General features: G+C 30.7%; 2 protein-coding genes across 6 annotated transcripts in view; both read right to left on the reverse strand.

The window, feature by feature from the left end:
* LOC107397517 (ankyrin repeat domain-containing protein 33B) overlaps nucleotides 1-9,254 on the reverse strand; it is a 53,251-nt gene extending 43,997 nt beyond the window's left edge. For both annotated transcript variants that reach the window (XM_015977928.2, XM_015977925.2), the window contains exon 1: nucleotides 8,941-9,254. The gene's annotated coding sequence lies outside the window, so the exon portion shown is untranslated. The remainder of the gene's footprint in view (nucleotides 1-8,940) is intronic.
* metro (menage a trois) lies at nucleotides 1,054-21,344 on the reverse strand. Of its 4 annotated transcripts, none has more exons than XM_064356902.1 (11): nucleotides 21,143-21,344; nucleotides 20,773-21,090; nucleotides 20,262-20,542; nucleotides 17,143-17,274; nucleotides 16,987-17,016; nucleotides 16,712-16,879; nucleotides 16,465-16,661; nucleotides 11,338-11,456; nucleotides 10,875-11,159; nucleotides 6,600-6,943; nucleotides 1,054-6,547 (listed from the first exon to the last, which is right to left on the reverse strand). In XM_064356902.1, exons 2-11 carry the CDS (start codon nucleotides 20,819-20,821, stop codon nucleotides 6,371-6,373), a joined length of 1,782 nt encoding a protein of 593 aa, XP_064212972.1. In that variant the 5' UTR covers nucleotides 20,822-21,090; nucleotides 21,143-21,344; the 3' UTR covers nucleotides 1,054-6,370. The 4 variants fall into 4 exon arrangements, with proteins under 4 accessions (XP_064212972.1, XP_064212970.1, XP_015833265.2 ...); XM_064356900.1 differs by having other exon boundaries at nucleotides 20,773-20,822; nucleotides 21,109-21,335; XM_015977779.2 differs by having other exon boundaries at nucleotides 10,875-11,051; nucleotides 20,773-20,822; nucleotides 21,109-21,307.
* Between the last annotated feature and the right edge of the window lie 120 nt (nucleotides 21,345-21,464).

The raw sequence follows: 21,464 nt of genomic DNA on the forward strand, positions 1-21,464 counted from the left end.
GAATAATTAAGGTAAATATAGACAATGACACGCGCATCTCATGTTTTCGCATAATATGATAAAGCACGTTTGTTGATATGGACGCAATCAAATAAATTATTATTAGCAATCATGAATCCATGCCGTGTTTTATTTAGGACATCAAATAAAACAGTGCGTTTGTGGAAACTGTGTTTATTTTTAATTCAAATACTTAATACAATGTCTATGTTTATATTACAATAAAAAATAGAATTTCACTAAAGTTAATGAGGAAAATAATTATGTATGTACTTAGTTATGGTAAAAATGATAAATTGGCACAAAAAAATCTTAAGAGTAGAGGGTCCCGACATTGATAAAAATTCGCACCGCAAGTAATTGAGGTCACAAGGCGTAGGGTGAGGGTGAAGGGTCTAGAATCTCCATTCTTTCAAAAAAAAGCTAAAAATTTAAAATTGATCATAATTTGGAAAAAAATTGTACGTCCAAGACCTGCAATTTTAAGTTCTCTCAAACGTGTGAAACTTTCAACAATATTTGTAAAATTTGTAAAAGCATTCCAAGGGTTAATTTCGCAAATTACTAAAAGTTAAGACAGTATGCAATTTTCCTTGGGAAATATTAAAACTTTTTTTGAACTGAAATTTTGAAACAAAATTTTCAAAGGTTTATCTCAAAACCTATTAATTTTTTTAACCCTACATAAATGCGGAATTTCAATTTAAATGTCTAACATTTTTTCTTCACAATAGTTTTTCAAATTTTAACTACGTTTCAGTTTCATTACTTTTTTCGAATTGTTTAAAAAATTCTTTAATTATTTAATTTTGATTTATTCTAAAAATAAAAGTTTGCTAAAGCTCTTGTAACTCTTTTTTTATCTCCCCTTTAAATTGAAGATTGATTTGTTAAAATAACAATCTTAAAAAACTAAAGTAACTAAAATATTTATTCATAAAATACTTTTCCCCTCCAAATCTTGAAATTTTAGTAAAAATTAATTATTTAATTTTAACGTTAATTTCGCATATTACTAAAAGTTATCACGGTATATAATTTTTTTTTTAAATCTTGAATTTAAATTTTGAAACAAAATTTTTAAAGATTTAGCTCGAATAAAACCTCTTAATTTTTTTGAAATAACATGAGATCGAAAATATACTCAATTGGAGCAAGCTGTGCCTGCAGAACTTTAGCCACATTTTAGCAGTTTATTTACGGCCGCACGTTTAAAGTTATGTTGTCTTATGTTGATTTTACACAGCATATGATATGGCCAAAGTTACACTTCACTTCTAAGGCTTGCTCTAACTGAGTATATTTTCTATCTCATGTTACATAAATGTAGGATTTTAATTCAAATGTCTGACATTTTTTCTTCACAATAGCTTTTCAAATTTTAAATTGAAGACTGAATTTATTAAAATTGCAATTTAAAAAAACTAGAATTTATAACTTTATCTCAAACTCCAATTTCTTATAACATTTCTAAAGAAATTAAGCTTCCGAATCATTTATCAAATTTAGCCATTTTTTTCATATCTTCAACAAGCTTGAACCCTTTGAGAATTCTCAAACAAATAATAATAATTTTAAATAACAGATCTTGGACAAAAAATCAAATTATACGTATACCTACCTCAATTTCATCCTCATAAAAAACAACTGATAAAACTTAAAACTTATTTTTTTTACTGTTTTTCTGTCCGTCTACAAAACAACTTAAAATATTGAATTGAAAAAAAATATTATTCGCAAAATTGAAGAAATGTGACTCTTTAGCGCTTCAGAGTGATATTAACGTCACCGCATAAAATTGCACAAAAAACGAAACGACGGATGAAAAAAAATTGCAAGTGGGTGACTCGGTTTTCGAGACAGTGTAGTTTAGATTAGTAAACCACCGTATCTTGCAATTAAATCTACGTTTTAAAGCACACATGTCTAAAAAGAAGGTGATTACAAGCAGTGTAACCGAATCGGAGAAGATAGGAGGCACTATTATCGAAGTAACAAATGTAAAAATCCTCATGGACATTTCGAAACGCAACTGAAAGTGAGAAAACATCGATTTAGAATTTAATTCATGTACGAAATGGCAGTGTTCACATCTAAAATATCGGTAATATTCAAAACAGGATAACGATTAATAATAATCTAATTATTATCCCTAATTGCTTAAGTATATTAAAGTCAACAATTAGCTTCATTAGCTAAATTTAGTTAGGCATTTCGTTTATAACTAGAAAAATTTACGCTAAATATCAAAAGTTGCGGATGCAGTATCAAGTGCTTTTTACACCAAGATTGTCGACAGTGTGTAACACCATCGTGTTAACGAGCACGAAATAAAGCCTTTGTTGAATATTTAGCGTTGTAATACTTGAAACAATCCGCGTTTTACCTTACTTACAATACTTGGCATCAGGTTGTACACTGAATTTTACCTACGACACGATAAAGAAAATAAATCTATAACTTACAAATATTAGGTAACAACAGCTTTGGTACTAGATAGTACAGGCAATGAACGCATTAATGGAAACAGAATTTTTGGCAAATTGTAAAAACTGTTCAAATTTTATTATAAGAGCTATTTTTTATAACTCTGACCTAAGGAAGACTACAGATTAGGAGACGAAACGAGATACAAAATCGCCAAAAATATATAGTACGACAAATCGTTTTAAAATCGTCCAATTTACTAATTACTTAAAAAATACAGAAATGTTGAGCTTTGCGTTCTTAAAAAACTGAAAAAAAAACTGACGACTAACGAAAAAATTATTTAAGATTTAAAATTTTCGCTTCGTCCAATATTTTTCGAAACGGTGCAAATACGGTTAAAGATACAAAAAAAAAGTAAGAAGAAAAGTGTAAAGAGCTAAATTTAATTTACTTTGAAAGAAAAAAAATCCTTGGAAAAAGCCCCCAAGATCATATTTTTATTTTCAACGGTTTAGACCCTGAAAACGCTCAAGCGACGGTTTCGTTTCCTTTTACCGCTGCTTAAAATTAACTTAAACTTGAAGATTGAAGATGAAAAAAGAAGTCGCGAATTTTTTCATAGCTAATTTAATTCTCTGCAAAACTTTGTTCCTTAATTTTTTTGTATTTTATCAATCGTATAATAGTATAATTGTAGTTCTTACACATAAAACTAAGGTAAAGTCTACTTACTTTAATAATTTCTATTAAGTTAAACTACTTTCAAATATTTCTTTACTACCAAAATAAAGCTTTAAACTATTATGAAATATTTAATAATCATATTTTTACCGAGTATTACCGACTTTAGCAGGCTTGTCTGACTGTAAAATAGTATGTTTGTTTACTTCATATTATGATTCCTTCTAATCTCAAAAATAAAGTAATCGAAATAAACCTTTATGGATCTACTTATAAGTGAAATTTTTTAAAATTGTTTTTATAAACTAAAATTGTCACCTTTGATTAAATTACGAATTAAATACGTTAATTTCACTTTGCTTATCATTGGAATAAAATTTGGTTAAAGAATTTTAAGACTTAACAAATCACCGATGAAAGAAATCTCTAATTTTGTCAAAAAGGTTATTTAACGTATCCATAAGATGCTTGAAAGAAATCTCTAATTTTGTCAAAAAGGTTATTTAACGTATCCATAAGATGCTTTTCAAACCCGCTTATTAGCCAGTTTGAATCAGTTTTCTTGTAAATTATAGTTAGAACACAAGAAGTATCAAGAGCTAGGAGACTGGTGGTTGTTTAGGGCAGAGAGTAATTAAAACTTATATTTTTCGCGACGTTTCGATATTTTATTAATTATTTATTTTTATTAATTATTATTAACATCTCAAAGATATTAATTTGTTAATTGGTTGTCAAATCCTTGGTGAGAAATCTAACTGAAAGATCACAATAAAAAACGATGAACACGGAAACCCCTTGCATTACAAAGTTCCACAAGTAGAGAAAGATTTCAGTCAACAATATTTAAGTGACCAGCAAGAAACACTTGCACCCGTTGCAAGAATTATATTACAACAGCCTTTAGAAAAGGAACTCTAAAGGAGGAAATTTATATGACAATTTTTTGACTTGTATACATAAAAATGGCGATTACATAAAAAATGAGCTTAAACAATCAGCCAGGTGCTGTTTTGAAAGATTTGATACAATATTAAAAGAGTGAAATTTTACTGATTCAGAGGTCGATCGCTGCTTGTATTTTTTAAACATGGTCACTTAAAGAAAAGTATTTATGTGCTTTTATGTGTCGATGATTTTAGTAATTACGATAATGACAAATTTTAGACCGGAATGAGTTAAAATTATTTTTAGGAATAAACATTGAACGCACGGAAAATGTTATACCACTAGACCAATTATTTAAAATCTGCGTTATACAAATTTAATATGAGTGATTGCAAAAGTGTTTACACCAAAAAATTAATTACCTATGTCGCTCTTACTTCAGATGAAAATTATGAATCACCAAGTATATTTATTGTACGCAATGTTGTGAACGCGCCCTGACCTTAATGTTGTATTAAATATTCTGAGCAAATATCAAAGTAAAGATAATATAGAACTTTGAAAATCCCAAAAACTGATACTCAGATATTATGTTAAAGGCACAATAACATTAAAACTAGCGTACATAAGAAACGATTTTAATGAATTACTAGTTGGATATGTGATGGTCTTACACGTAGAAGCACAACTGATTAAATAATCATTAAATCATTATAAATAATCATTAAATAATCTCTGGCTTTTGTATTCCGGAATAAAATCTGGAATACAAAAGCCAGATCAACAATTGATGCAATCCTTTTGTAAAAATTGCGTGGCTTATATTTTGAAGTGTCTTTGGTATTTAATGAAATGATGAAACTAATGAACAGTAGAAAACTTAATCCTCTACAACTTTTTTCCTAACATTTTTTTGCATCTGTAAAAGTTTTCGCAGTGTTTTGAAAAATATAGAATGCAAATTAGTAAAAGTTTATTAGCAATTTTTTAAAATATAGTTTACGATACGATTTTTGCATTACTTTTATCTCTTTCTATTGAGAATTTAATGGTCTATCTGCCTGTATGTTTTTGTTTGCTATGTGTTAACCGTTATTCAGAAATAAAATTAACTAGACGCCCGCCCTCTGGTAATGACTTTTGAACTATATCGAAAACAGTAACAAAATTTTCATAATTCCACATTTCATAAAGATTTAATGAATTGTTTAACAATTTTGCGTGTACAGTATTAATTACTTACCTTAGAGGTAATCACTTTAAAAATATGTGGTAGTAAATACTAGCTTTGACTTTGGTTCTGCGGTTTTTCGTGGTATAAGGTGCATAAAAAGTGACAAAGATTTAAATTTTGATTACACAGTGTTATAAAGTGTTATTAAGCAGTTGTGGAATTAAAGACTATAAGAAATGGATCACAGCGAACACATATTGGAATCAAGAAACCAATAAGTTAGTGAAGTATGTGAATTTTAGCTTAGAATTTTTCCACTGAAAAAATCATGTAATACTTGGTAAATCTACAAAACTACAATTAAGATTAATTAATAACTGCAGATACATTTAAACATAAATTGTTCCAAAAGGTAGGCTTTTCAATGTCTTTGTAATAATTTTCCAATAAAGAAAAGGAACCAAACAGTCATTTGTTATTCGTGTTTCCGTGGTCATCTCTAATTTGTCAACATTTGTTTCTTGCACCAAAAATACAATACTGTAATTGTGAAGCCTCAAAATTCGTACAACGCTCAAAATACCCGAATAAATATTCTCTCGTCATTTATGGTTACTGTTTTCGACCTAGCTCAGTGGCGCCCCTAATAGTTATTTTACTTTCGAATACAAATACAACCATTTTTTCAAATTCATTGCTCTGAAAACTTAGGCGGTAATGGAACTGCGCTCTCTGGCGACATTAAATGAACTATTGAAGACAGGGCCGTTTTTTTATACGTCGTTTCGCATCCTAACATATAGTAATCCGTAGTCTTACTTATTTTAAATAATCATGAAAAAAAAACTTTCAACATTTTTAAACACTTCACAGTGATTTATATTAAAAATTCAGGTATATTCTGCATATTTTAATTTGAAAACCTATAGATTAAGTAAAGTAGACAAAAAAAACCGTTGTTTAAAACGTGCGATTTTCGTCGTTTTGTTTGAGACACAAAAAAATAAAAAACACCACCTTTTAGTAAATTTCAACAAGTGCAATTTTGTTTAATTACTGGATTTATCGTAACACGTACCCTTTTCGAGATACGAATTCCTTGCCTTGTCAAAAATTCCGTTCAACTTGTTCGTTGCCTGGACCATAAAATAAGACTTGTAAATTCAGATACATCAACAGCAACAAAACAACGAAGCTTTACTGAACCCACGACGCCGGCACCCAAAGCGGCTCGGACTCCACGCGGTTCACAGCGGCGAGGAGTTGGCTAAAAGCTACGGCTAAGTCGTCGTTCACGATCACCTCGTCGAAGAAGTGCTCGTAAAGGAATTCGATTCTGGTGGCTGATTTTATAATATCGTTGAATTCTTCCTCCTAGAACCCAAAAATTCAAACTTCCAAATAAAATTTCCTCGGGAGAATTTACTGTAAAGCCCCTGGAATTGTTCACGTCGAAGGTGGAGCGCGCGTGCACTGCGTTCCGCGTCTCCTTCAACCGTTCTAAAGGCGGCGGTTTGATGTAAATTATGTACGGTTTAAGTTGGGGAGTTCGTAACATTTTAAGGGCCTGGTAATGCGGGTTAAGTATGCACACATGGCCCGAATTCACTATAGCTTTCACACTGTCGGCGGACGTTCCGTATAAATTACCCTTGTATTCGCCGAATTCGATAAATTTGCTCGCTTCGATGTCCTCTTCCATTTTCTCGCGAGGGACGAAAAAGTACTCCTTTCCGTTCACTTCGCCCGGTTTCATTTGGCGACTGGTGACTGCAAGCGAGGGTTAAGCAACGAGGGCGGAAAGCAACACAGTGCAGAAATAAGTACTTGATTTCGAGTTCTGTATTTTCAAATCTCCGGTTTTCTGCTAAGAAATGTTTACATTTCTACGTTTTAAATTTCATAATAAAATTATTATTCCAGTAAATGTCTGAAGATGAAGACGTATAAGGTATTAAAAAAATGATTTTGGTGTAAGATTTTCTAGTTAGAAGTCTACTAACTCAACAAAAGAAAAGCAGAAGAATAAAATAAAATATTATGTGAACCTTTTATTTTTTTATTAAAAAATAGTACATAGTTTTTTGATACAATTTTTAAGGGTCTTGTATAGGTATTATTTATACTTATGATAATATGTATTTTTTTCTCGTGTCATTTGAACATTAGAGATTTTTATAAAACATTAAAACATACAATTAACATTATTAACCCTTCATTAGGCGCGCTGTAATTACCAAAAACATGCTTTATAAAAATATGTTTTTTTAAAGCAATATTATGAAAATATTTGTAAGTAGTACCGTATTTATATTTATTGAATATTATTCTTTAAAATAAAGTACATATTACATTAATAAATAATTATCAATTTATTATGTAATTCGCCAAAGCTGAGGTGACTGAACTGATTTCGAATTTCACAAATGGAAGTTTTTTTCGGATTCACAGTAATTAGAGTAAAAAATAACACTTCGGCTTAACTGTACAGGTATGGCTTAAAATATAAGCCCTGCTTAAGCCTGTCAAGTGAACTTCACCGTAAATAAATGCAACTTAAACTTATATAAAGCTTGGTTTAAACTAAACCGTAGCTTAAGTATCGCCTAACCCGAAAAAGCAATTTAAAAGCACTGTTTGTAAATTGCGTTGACTTGTATGATAAAAAAATTAGTTCGATTGCTTCAAAAAACACTTTCAGTAGATTAAAATTCAATACACACTTGAGAATACTTTGGTAGTAATTGTTGCAGCAGCTATTCTGTACAATATTGCAGAAAATAGATACGACAGTGAAAAGAAAACCTGGATTGGATGATGGCATGGGTGATGAAGATGAGATAAATAGACAGAAAATGGTCAAATTTTAGCCATTTAACAATAAACCAATAACCATATAACAATAAAGTTACTGATTTTCGAAATAATAATTTATTATCGCGCTAAATTATGATTATGAAACGTATTTAAGCGTTTTTTAATTTTTTATTAAATAACATTGTTGAATACAAAAGCGAGATTTATCAATTAACTAAAAAACGTCTATAGAAGCACTGAACTATTTTTTTTAATTCAATTATTTTAACTGAATATCTAATTCCACCAACTTTTTCATCAATTCGAGTTCATCCAACATTAGCTGAAATTCTTTTTTATCCTCGAATTCTAAGTTTTTTTTTTTTTTGATTGTAACTTTAGAATACTTCTGTGAAAATGGTGTGAACTTTTAGGCATCTAAAAGTTCAAAAACGATTTTGTTTATTATTTTTTCTTAAAAATTGAGATTCACGGCCGCTTGGGCAGTATACAGAGGTGGATTAACTTAAGTCCCCACTTAAGTGCTCCAAAAAACGATCACAATTTCTCCAATAGTTTTCAGTACAAAAGTATAGGAGTATTGAGAAAAATACACTTATACCGAAAATTAAGAAAGATTTTAAATAACTATAATAAAATGTCTATGGGTACGGGTGAGTGTAAATTCCTTCATACTTTGTAAACTGACTAAGTGTCGTCAGTATGTGTAGAAAGTGAAACGTAGTTTAAAATTTTCAACGTAAAGTCAAATTTTCCTTAATTCCATCCCCAACGCTTCTGAAGGTTCTGATAAATCGAAACATGACTAAGAGCAAAAACGCTTTAAAAAGAAAGACGCTATTATTTTCCAGTCAATGGGAAACGCAAAAACATTTTATTAAATAAATAAAAACGAGTGAAAAGACAAGTTATACAAAAATTTCAAATAAAGAACAACTCTTTCTACTTACAAAAATTGTTCACAAAGTCGACGTGGTGCAACCCTTGCTCTGGGTACTTGTTGACTAATTTTCTTCCACAGTCTCTAGAAGACGACGTTCGAAGCCTTTTATTCACATTCCCGCAAAGTACTTTAAAACACGTCTTACGTAAAGAACAAACCGACACAAAACAGGTCACGCCCGATTTTTTTTTGCGGTACAATGTATGAACCCTTAAAGTAACATTGTCTGCACTTACGTAACACAGAACCATATCAGCCATTTCAAGATTTGTTTAATTTTTCACGACAATAATCCACTGGCACACAAATCAAAGCCGAACGAAGAACAAACTACTCTGCACTTAGTACAGCGCACCGGAGATAACAAAAGTTTTTGTGCCTTTTTTGTGCGTTGTACGCGATAAGCTTTCAATTTCTCGATTCTTCTAAATGTAAATGCCAGTGGCGTACTCATCTTTTCTGCTTAAAGTTGAAAGCATTTTTGCCCAAAATTGAATGCATGTGATTTTTACAAATGGTCTGAAGAAGATACCATGAAAGAATTCGCACTCACTCTGCATTAATTTATCTTCCATCACTGTATTATTTCATTATTTGTAAAATAATTTTTAACACATTTTAATAAATAAGTGACGAAAATGCAAAATAATTTAGAACTAGGATCAACTTAAAGATCATTTCCAATAAAATACAGAAAATTTATAACCAATCATTATAACAGTACCCGTTGTATCTTCACCGAATATTTTTTTTTCGGTATAAACGCCATCTTTCATTAAAATTCTTGTACAAAAAGCTAATAATTTTCGTTTTTTTTAACGAAATCTTTAGGTACAAAAACAAAAATTAAACAAAATCTGTGGCTATTGAGATGAACTGCTGCCAATTTTTTTACTAAAATTTTGACTTAGGGCATTAAAGATAGCCGTTTAAAAAAGCAATGTTTATTTATTGAACAAACCGTCCCATTAAACGATGAATGAATCCAAAAATTCGAAGTGATTGGTTTCTCGCTTTAAAATAATGGCCAACCTTAAATAGACCAATCATATCCAAAAAAATAATTTTCAATGAATCAAATAATCAAGACTGATTGGTTTTCTCCGTAATTTTAATGGCCGACCTCTAACGGCCCAATCAAAATGCTTACAAAATTTACAACCAATTTACAACAGTCATTAATGAGTCTTACGTTCATTCGGAAAAAATGAGTCTGTCTTTGTTGTCTCTCTCTTCTTCAGTTTCTCTTTGATTTTCTACCCCCTTACGCATTGTTGGATGGTCTGCTAGATAAAAAACTCCAAAACTGGGGTAATGAGAAGAAATAAATAAGGAATATTGAATTAAAACTCTTTTAAATTAGTTAAAAAGGTTCAACAAAATAACCCATAGAAAATCAAAGCGCATGCGCGCTCGCTTTTTTTTTTAATTTGACAATTGACATTTCTAGAAACAAAAAAGATGAATAGTCGGTGAAAATTGTCTCAGGATTTTCAAAAGTACGAAGGGGTCATGGGGTAAGTAAATGATGTAGTTTTAAAAACGGGGCTGGTGTTTTTTTGCAATAAGAGTTTGTGTCAACATTGGTGATTAAAACATTGTGAGCAAAAAATACAAAGTTTAAGAGGATGCTCCTAACATCAACAAATCATATCAAATATTAATAATTTTAAGGCAAAACGCGTGCAAATTTTTTATTTGTTTTGATTTTTTGAGTATTATACCTTTCAAAGGTATTTGTTCAAAAAAAATTCTTACAATATTCAAACTTTTTTTTTCACATTATACTGTTCCGAAGCTTTGTGGACAAAAACATACAAAATATAAGTGCATACTTCCAAAAAGAGTTAAAAAATCACTAGAAGACCGTGGTCTTTTAGTACAAAACTTTCGTCAATCAAAATTAAGTACTTATTTCTGTACAGGAGGTATCGTACTCACACGGTGTTGGTGTTCTGTATTTGTCGGGATCGGTGTCAATCAGCCTCCTTTTGAGCTCATTCCTGCCCACTCCGGGGGCTCCAATCAAGACAATGGGTCGGTAAATCCCCGGTCTTGGATACAGTTTGGCCACTTCTTCATAGGTCGCGATCTGCTCTCGATCGAAATCGTCGTTTTCTGCAGTATCATACATAATCTTTTTAGTTTTGGGTTTGGATGCGCAACGGGGGGATTTCGGGGACTGACTGCAGGTTAACACAGGTAAAGCTGAAACAGAGCAAAGCCCTACGGCCACCAAATGAAATGTTAGTAAGATGATAAAGGCCCACTCAACAATCCCAAGACAAAATTTATTTAACAGCAAAGTATTCTAATATTTTGTCTTGAAATTATTTCGTGTGTGTAATGAAATGAGTCAAGCATCAGGAGAGGGTGGCAAGGGGCAGGTGCTGGGTTTATTTACCATCGTCACCGTCCTTTGCTGCTTGAGTCCTGTCGTGGATTATCCTGCGTTCTTGAAGGGCCCGGCTTGGGATCAGTCCGGCCCTCATATTCCTGTCGCCTTCTCTCCGGGCTTGCCACCTTATCAGGGACGGCATTAATTTTAAAAATTTGATATTTTTGCTTTTTTGCATTTTGAAAAAATATTAATATATTCTATTAATTGTAAAAAAAAATATAGTTAATTTGCAGTAACATCACAATAATAATTTAATATTGTCCTTAGTTGTTACCACGTTGGTATTTAATGTTAATTTTTTATTTATAAAGTTATTTTTACTTTTCCAGTAATTGGACCAGTGCCCAAATACTAGACTTGTTAGAAATAAATGCCTATTATTCATTTATTTGACATCTACAGACATTTATTAGGTTGGTATTGCTACCGTTGAGATATAAAAAAATCCGCTCTTGCTGCGGACAAATTGCTCATGTGGAAAAACGTATTTAGTTAGGTAAATAGCTATTTCAATAAGACATAAAAACGCATAGAACACAATGGCACGGCTTATTTCTTCAATTTTTCTTGTTCTTTACTGAGAATAAACACTACTTTCAACCATCAGGTCATGTTTTGAAAAATTTGTGACGAAACTTCGGTGAATAATTGAGTTTTTTGATCAAAAACGTGCATAAACCGAGAAAAAATGCGAAAAAAGCACCACTTTCAACTTAGTTTGACTTATGCTTGACAAGTTTTCACGAAATAAAGTGCATCACAGTAAGATAAATAATGTGCCATTTAAGTAAAATGCTGAAGTGGGAAAATAAACTTACTTTCGAGCCAATTTTTTGAGGTCAGTTTAGAAAAATATCGCTAAAAAACTAAGTGCTGAAACCCAATGAGAGGTTGAAATGTAAGAATTTCCAAATTTTGGTATTTCTTCGATTTATTTTTGACGAAATTCCAATAAACAATCGCGTTTTCAGTTGAAAAATATTATGAAACATAAAATTAATAAACAACTACTCACTGCATCATTTAAATTTGTTTTTAAGTAGGTAGATACACAGGTGGTTGAGTTACGATACAAACTTATATATTTTTCTTTTAATTAAGCTTCCTACATTTTTTATTTTATTTATTTTAGACGTCTTAACTTTTATTACTAATAAATTGGACCTGAACATTTATTAGCCGATTCTGCTTAGTTTCTGAAATAATTTAAGAGTAATTTTTTTGACAAAAACAGAATCTATTTAAAAATGTAACAGTAATACACTACAATAAAGAAGCTAGAAAAATAAGGAAAAGGCAAACTCCAAGCTGTAGATAAGTTGTAGATAAGATCAAAAAAATAAAGAAGTTTGTTGAAAGTTGAATAACTAAAAAATTAGGTAAATGGAACACACAGTTTTTTGTTTTTGCACCTCTCTGGTAGATTATTTATAGTCTTCCTAAAAACAGAAAGTTAAATTTCTTTTGAATAAGCAAAACTATTTTTAAAAAGACAAGCAATTTAAAATAGGATGTGCCTTTTAAAAAAATTAAATTCGACTTTTACTTCTTACTTCTCCGCAACTCTCAAAAAAATGTCAAAAAGCTAAAAACTTTTACTTCTTCTTTTAAGCTGACTCTTTGACTAAATTTATTTTTCTATTATTCTTAATTTTGGTAGAACGAATTAAAAAAAATGTTCTCGTGAAAAAAGTCACATTATTTCCAAAACTACTATGTGATCATTTTAATTTATAATTAGACTAGGTTAAAAATTTAGGGCCGGTTTATAAAAAGCTTTATTAAATTTTAATTCGTTGTTAAAAGTTAACAACGCGAATAGACTAATCAAATTGGTTCAATTTGGTTACTTGATAAGTTAATCACGTATTTAACAGCGGATTAAATTAATGACGCTTTTATAAACCGGTCTTTAGCATATTAAAGAATTAAAAATACATTTTTAATTTGTAAGAAAACGCCGATCATAGTAATTAATCAAACTGATGAGTTGAATAATAAAATTAATATAAATATGCCCTAAATATAAATATAAAATTAAATATGCTCTGTGATTACTTAGTGCCCAACAATGTATTTTCTGCTGCAGAGGAAATCATATGTGACAATTTTGCATACTTCGGTCTTTTTCAATATAATAATATTGCAAACGATAATGGTACTTTTTTGGATTTGACATTTTGTAATAATAGGCTTTTAGTAAGTAATGTTGAACCCATTCTTGCTATTGATAAACATCATCCACCTTTATGTGTTAATATTTGTGATATTATTGTACCTGATATACAACCAGAAATTGATATTTTTTATTTAGATTATAAGAATGCACCATATGATGTTATTAAAAGTTATTTATCTTCTATTGATTGGTCTGTTTTAGATAATTTTGTTGATATCAATAACTCTGTAGAATATTTTTATTCTCACATTTATTATATCCTAGATAACTTTATTACGATCAAATGTAAAAATGCGTCTAAAAATTTTCCTTCCTGGATTAACAAATCAACAAGATCTTTAATTGTAAAGAAGAAAATTGCTCACAAAAAATATAAGCGTAGTAGTCTGTTAAGTGATTATGAACAATTTTGTGTACTGAGAGATAAATGTAAAAATGCCACAAAGAACTGTAAAAAACAATTCCTTGATCAGGTAGAACAAAATATTATAACTAACAGTAGAGCATTTTGGTCATATGTTAAATCTAAAAATACTGTACAGGGTTATCCTAAAAAAATGTCGCTAAATGAAAATTCATGTGATTCTCCTAATGGTATTGTAAACCTTTTTGCCCATCATTTTGAATCTGTTTATCTTGATCAACCGAAGTTATCTGATTTAAATTTTTCTAAAAATAATCAAAATGCTGTATTTTTAAATAGCGTTGAAATTTCTGCTGATGTTATTTTTTCAAAATTGATACATCTAGATGACAACTATACAACCGGCCCTGATGGTATATCTCAAATGTTTTTAAAAAATTGTGCTTATGAATTGGCATTGCCATTACAAATGCTGTTCAATAAATCTCTTGATCAGTCTCAATTTCCGGATATTTGGAAAATCTCATATATCAGACCTGTCTTTAAAAATGGTAGTCGTGTAAATATTTTCAACTATAGACCGATATGTACCCCATCGTATATCAAAAGTTTTTGACTCCATTATGGCTGACATTATATCATTTTCTGTAAAACAATCTGTTATTGAAGAACAACATGGTTTTTTCAAGGGTCGCTCTACGATGACCAATCTTTTTCTGTTTACTGAATATATAACGTCAAATCTTGAAAATGGATTCCAAATTGATTGTATATATACTGATATGTCAAAAGCTTTTGATCGCATTTCCATTGAGTTATTAATATCAAAATTAGATAATTTAGGTTTTGGGGATCCAGTCCTTAGTTGGATTTATTCTTTTTTATCTAATCGTGTACAGTATGTAACTATAAATGATGTTAAGTCTCGCGCAATTCACCCATCCACAGGTGTGCCTCAGGGGTCACATCTAGGCCCTATTCTTTTTTCTCTATATATAAATGATGTCAAAACAGCGATCGAAAGCTCTGAAATCCTTCTTTTTGCCGACGATGTAAAGATTTTTAAAGTTATTATAAATCCAAACGACTGTGATATATTACAACGTGATTTAAATAGTTTTTGTATGTGGTGTAAAAAATTTTTTTTAGAACTGAACATAAATAAATGTAAATCACTAAGATTTTCTAGAAAATTATATTACAATCTACCATCGTACTTTATATCAGGCAATCAACTTGAATGTGTCACTCATATTCGCGATTTAGGAGTTATTGTAGACAGCCAGTTAAGTTTTGACTATCACGTTAACCACATTTTGTCGAAAGCAAACAAAACATTAGGATTTATAATAAGACAGTGCTCTGATTTTTCAAGTTTGCGTGTTGTAATGTTATTATATAATTGTTATGTTCGTCCAATTTTGGAATACTGCACAATTATTTGGCAACCTTGTTATAATGTTCATATTAATCGAATTGAAAATGTTCAGAAAAAATTTGTTAAATTTGTATGTTACAAATTTAACATATTTTATGACAAAAATAATTATATAAACATTTTAAGTTATTTAGGACTATCCTTACTATCTTCTCGTAGAATATTTTATGACGCGTCGTTCGTATATCGTATATTGTCTGGTAATGTAAATTGTTATCCTATTCTTCCGCTATTTTCAATAAATATACCCGTTTGTAACGTTAAAGAGCCTAGAATGCTTGTGGTGCCTTACCACCGTACCAATTATGGGAAAAATTCTGTATCTTCTAGGCTGTCTAAAACATGCAACGTACTTTCTGGTAAATTAGATTTTATAGGTTTACCTAAAAATAGATTTCTAAAAGATTTAAAAACTGTTATTGAACATAGTGAACTTAGCTCTTTTAATAATTAACACTTTATTTTATATTAACTGTATTGTACCTATCTGTGTTTGTATTTATCTTTGTATTTTATATATCACTTGTACTTGGCGTGGCCGTTAATAAACATTATTATTATTAATATTTAATTAAAGCACATTTTTTCTTTATTTTGTACTAATTTATCATATCAATCACAAAGAAAGAAACCGCCTACTCAATTATAAATTCAAATGATCGTATAGGTTTTTAATCACTAAACTACCTACGTCACCACTTATATCCAAAATAAACTGAAAAATCACTAGGTACATCATCAAAAAATGTTTTCACTTTCGTCTTTAAAGAAAGTTTAAGCACGTATCCGAAAAATCAATAAATTAAGTCAAAAAATGTTGCTTTTTATAGCGTTTTAACACTTCAATTTTTATTCAAAAACGCGATCATTTTGAAGAATTTCATCAAAAATATGGCAAAAAATGACCAAAATTATCTCAAAACTGGTGTCGTTTTTGCCTTTTTTCGAAAACTAAACATTAAACAACGTTTAAAATTTTATAAAACAAAAAATCTCCAAATTACTCAACGATTCTATTGAATTAACTTTTAATGTCCAAATACCGTACTCACTAGTCAGTAAGAGAATGATAACGTTTCAGAAAAACAGTTTAAAAGCTTTTAAGATGCAAAAATAAAAAAATATAATTTCCATTAAAAAAGAACTCACCAATAAGCGTCATCTTGCGACACGATGTGCAAGACGTCGCCTTTTCGAAAGTCCAACCCTGCCTCCTTACAGGGAATATACGGATCGTTTGAGGCCTCGTAGTCAAAATGGGCCCTCACTCGCACTTTGCTCTCCCGAACGTTCATTTTGCTGTCAGCAGGGACTAGTTTAAACGTAATTGTTCCCTCTGAATTTTGCTAAAATCCCCGAATTAATTTACGCAAATTGCGATCAAACAGAGCCGTACTAAAATACTAAGAACGTCGTTTGGTGTCTTGCCTTCAACATTTATGTAGTTCACTTCCACGACCTCGTCCCCCACGTGAATCAAACCGGAGCGGTCTGCAGCCCCTCCGTGCATCACTCGCGCTATGATTATTTTACCCGTTTCTTCGTCGGTTTTTATCGTGGCCCCCTGAACACGAAAAAACGCATTCAAAACATCGATAATTTCATTTTTAACAGAGAAAACAGCTATTGAAGATTTAAAAAAGGAAAACTGGTTGTTTCGTAAATACTTACGACTATTGGTTCAGCACTTTGTGCCCCAGTCTTTGCAAGAAACAAAAATTATTGTGTGAATATTTAGTTGGAAGAATTTGAGACTTGAGGATGGGACTAATTTTCTTATGCTTAAGACATGACAAAACTAAGGCTAATTAAGTTGGGGATACTCACCAAGGGTTCGTTACTTTTTACGAGCTGCACGATTTTTATGGTTTCTTCGTCTTCGTCAGCCTCCTGAGGTATTTCAGGCAAGTGAGGGTAATAATCTTTTTGGGCTATGGCGTCGTGGGAGTATAGCAATCCCTGAAAATTTTTGTTTTCAAAAATGTGAGTTAAAGCACAGGCCAGGAACGTTTATGCACTTTTTATGGTCTCCAGAGCCCGTTAAGAGCCTTAAAAGTACAAACAACGTTAACTGAACCGATTTTATAATGTTTGATTTGCGGTTAACGCGTTAACGTTTATCGGATAATAACTTCAGAATTATTAGGCGTAACCCCATTAAGTTTTTTTATTGATATGAGCTTCTTCTTCACTTTGTTATTCAAGCTATGATGAATGACTAAAAATTCACAAGTGTGTTAACAAATATTAGGGTCCATAAGAAGATAATATGCCGAAAAACATCAGATTTACCATCTCTTTGCAAAAATTGTTTAAAATAGCGAGCCAGACGCAAACCGTAGTGAAGTACATCTTGAAAACTATCACAAATTAAAGCTGTTTAAAGTAGTAAATTCAGCAAGCAATTTGAACTTTTTTAAATGTTTTTTTAATGGATTTCAAATTTTAAACGAATAATGTCTGTATTAAATAACTACAAGACTAACAATTTTTACAATTATTAAAATTAATCAAAGAAAGTAAAAAGTTTTAGAATTCTTCGTATAATTAAAAAAAATTATTTGTTAGTTTGACAAAATCATAAAGGTAATTAAAGTAATAAAGTAATTATATTACTCTTGTTACAGACCACGTTTACTAGTTGTCGAAAATTGTTTAATTACTGGAAAAAATAAGAATAACTTTGTTTTGGGAAATAGTCGTCCAAAGTGCTTTATTTTGGTTGGATCAAGTGTTTTCGCATTTGTTTAACTAAAACAAGTAATTTTTTACGTTTTCTGTCTTAAAAATCGCTTAAGAATAATTTGCGTCGCACTAATTTAGTCTTAAACGACCATCTTTGCATTTGCCTCGGATAAATTTCATTTTTAAAAAACAACAATTTGCCATATTTTAGCTAAAATCGACGAATTTCTCGGTGAAATATGTTAATTTTTATTAGTTTTATCAATGATCATAAAATAATGATAAGGAAAAAGTAGCGAAAGAAGCAGATGTAAAATAAAACAAAAACATTATCTGATTAAAAAAATGAATTTGGATATAATGGAGGCGTAATGTTTTGTTCAAAAGTAAAACAGGGAAAGATGAAAATTGGAAGAAATCTTAGAAAAAACAATTTCAAATATTTGAAGATATAGAAAACCTTTAGGTAAAATATACTCTGCTGAAAGTAGAGAAATATGTTAATTTTTATTAGTTTTATTATTGGTTATAAAATAATGATAAGAAAAAAGTAGCGAAAGGAGCTGATGTAAAATAAAACAGAAACATTATCTGATTAAAAAAATTAATTTGGATATAATGGAGGCGTAATGTTTTGTTCAAAAGTAAGACAGAGAAAGATGAAAATTGGAAGAAATCTTAGAAAAAACAATTTCAAATATTTGAAGATATAGAAAACCTTTAGGTGAAATATACTCTGCTGAAAGTATTTTTTGATTTATATCAAAAATTAGTAATAACAGGTTTGTTGTTAAACACATACTTTATCTATGTTTTTCTCAAAAATATTGAAATTAATCAATAATGATATCTGGTGTCATTCTAAAACATACCATGTTTAAATGACCCTCATATTTTTTAGGTAGTGCACATTAAGATTTCAAAAACAAATGAACATAAGTACAAATCTTGAAGATATTTTCATTCATTTCATTATGACCGCGTACATATTTTCAAATGAAATAAGACTATATTTGAGAAAATATTTGAACAAGGAAGAACATTATGCAAGGAGATGAAATAAGATACAAAATAACTTGAACTTCACAACCCAAAAATTTTATTTGTGTCAAATTAATCAATATGAAAACAAAACCACTACAAACACGATCAAAATACAAGAAAATGTATAAGAGAATTAAATTTTCTACAATTATTTGACGCCAATTCATTGAGTCATCCTCGTATCAGGTCAAACTAATTCCATTTTCTTAAATAATTTTGTTGTAATTGAGAAAATAATAAAAATGGACTTAAAGTATCTCAAAATTGATTGAAACACATCCCTTCTGAAATATTTTGATGTGCTCTTCACGACGAAATAAGATTTTTTCTCCTATAGCTATAATAGTTTCGCCGTAATCGGCGTTTAAAAGTAAACATTCCAAAATGTTCTTTGCGTTTTTCTCAAAAACTATAAGATTTAGAAAAAAATTTCTAAAAAAAAAAGCATAAAGCATTTAAAATTATCACTCTTTGTTAAAACCCAGAGCCGTTCCGGGCAACGGATTATATAAAAAATCTACCTTTAAAAATAAAATTCCTAGAACAAAATGGTTTGTTCCAGCGGATTTTACGGTTCATTTTACGTAATAGGTATCTAAACAAGTTTTTTACATTTGAAGTTTTGAGTTTTTTGCCAAAGATTATGATGGCAATTTCAGCTATTTAGTTTTTCACTAAAAAATCATAACTCGTCAACTAAAAAAGCTAGAACAAAATAGTTTATTTCAGCGAATTTTACGGTTCATCTAACGTAATATCTACAGGCTGTCCTGTAGATTTTTAATTTAAATAAAAATGACAAATTTTTTTTTCAGATTACTCTCGAAAAACTGACACCCAGTATACTAGTTTTTTACAAAAGTTGAATTTTCGAAATTTTTTGCCAAAAATTATTATCATTTCGAGAACTATTTAGCTTTTCACTAAAAAAATTCTAAATTCCGAAAATAAAGGTCTTAGAGAAAACGGTTTGGTCAGGTCAGCAAAAAACATTTTTGGACGAAACCTGTTTGCTTGTGTGCGAAAGCATGTCCTTGGACAAAATCTGCAGTCTAAAGTATTGATTAAGTTTATTTCGAACTATTATTCAGCGCCCAACTGATAACAATCTTGTTCGTCCCGAATTCCAACTTTGTGTAGAAAACACAATTCTAAACAATTTGTACACAAACGCCCAACGTTATGCAACACACATGACAGAACATGTACAACTGTACCTGCACGTGAGGTTTCTGAAGCAAATAAAACAACTCCTTGCATTCTTCGGAAACTTGCAATTTAGCCGCTAAAACTTCCAAAACATCCACCATAACATGCATCGATGTCGACAACATCGGGAAAAATTTATCGCTAGCGCCATTACTGATTATCTTATTGTGAACGTTAACTAAGGCATGAAGTTCCTTGGATTGTAATAATTCACTCAAAAATCCCAAATCTTCTTCCGTTGAGGGCAATTCCTTGGCTTGCTGCAGAGACGACAACAAGCGCGACAAAGCTGAAGAACCAGATTAGAGTAACATAGGGTATTTCAAGTTGGACGTCGCGAAGCGACGTCCAACTTGATAATCTAGTGGCCGTTGATTAAAAGATTATGTAAAACGAAGCGCCTCAAGTGAGAAATAAATGAAAGAATAAAAAATAGGAATAATCGTTTATTTCTAAAAAATACATGCATCTACAAAACCATAAAAAACGCTCTAAAAAACTGAACTAATCCGCTCTCACCTGGATCCCATTTTTCCTTAGTTCCATTGGCCATTAGCTCCGCTGTCATTCTACAATTGAGAACTCATCTGTTAAAACCGCAATACAAAATAATTAGAAAACTGAACAGAACTTTTGCACATTGCGTGACGCACAAGACTGGAAAGTCAACGACTTGACATCGTCGGTGTTTATTAAATAGGCGTGTGTAATTGTTCCACGACTATTATATTTTGCAATCCAAGCAAAAGATCTATTTTTACAAAAACTGCAGTTCTGTGCTAGAAATGCAACGACTAGTGACATGCGTGCAACCACAACTCGGGGGTCGATAATCGACTAAAAGGATTAAAATACCTTCTGGTTTGGTAATTATTATTGGATTTATCACCAACATTCCATTCCAAATCGTCTATTTCCTAATCTGCTAAATCTCCGACTCCAAACATGGCGTCTGACAGACTGACAGCCGATGCTACCAACAAATAGCAGCGCAAACCCCAAATTCAGGCGCATGCGGTCCTAGAGAGCTGTTTTTCAAACAGTTATTTTTTTTTTATAACATTTTAAGCCTTCTTTTCAATATGTGAACCCTAAATTATAAACACTATGTTAAAACACGTTTCCCATAGCAACATGTTTTTAAATTAAAATGTTCCAAGAAAAAAAAACTGAATAACACTTATGCGAAAAAGCTTAAAGTTCTCGGGTGT

The sequence above is a fragment of the Tribolium castaneum genome, chromosome 1 (assembly GCF_031307605.1).
Source record: "Tribolium castaneum strain GA2 chromosome 1, icTriCast1.1, whole genome shotgun sequence".
Classification (NCBI taxonomy): Eukaryota; Metazoa; Arthropoda; class Insecta; order Coleoptera; family Tenebrionidae; genus Tribolium; species Tribolium castaneum.

Coding starts and splice junctions, on each gene's coding strand:
- metro (XM_064356902.1), bottom strand. CDS start 20,821: ATGACAGCGGAGCTAATGGCCAATGGAACTAAGGAAAAATGGGATCCA. Junction 17,275..20,261: donor TTCAGAAACCTCACGTGCAG/GTACAGTTGTAC, acceptor AAAAATTTTCAG/GGATTGCTATACTCCCACGA. Junction 16,880..16,986: donor AAAGTGCTGAACCAATAGTC/GTAAGTATTTAC, acceptor TTTCGTGTTCAG/GGGGCCACGATAAAAACCGA.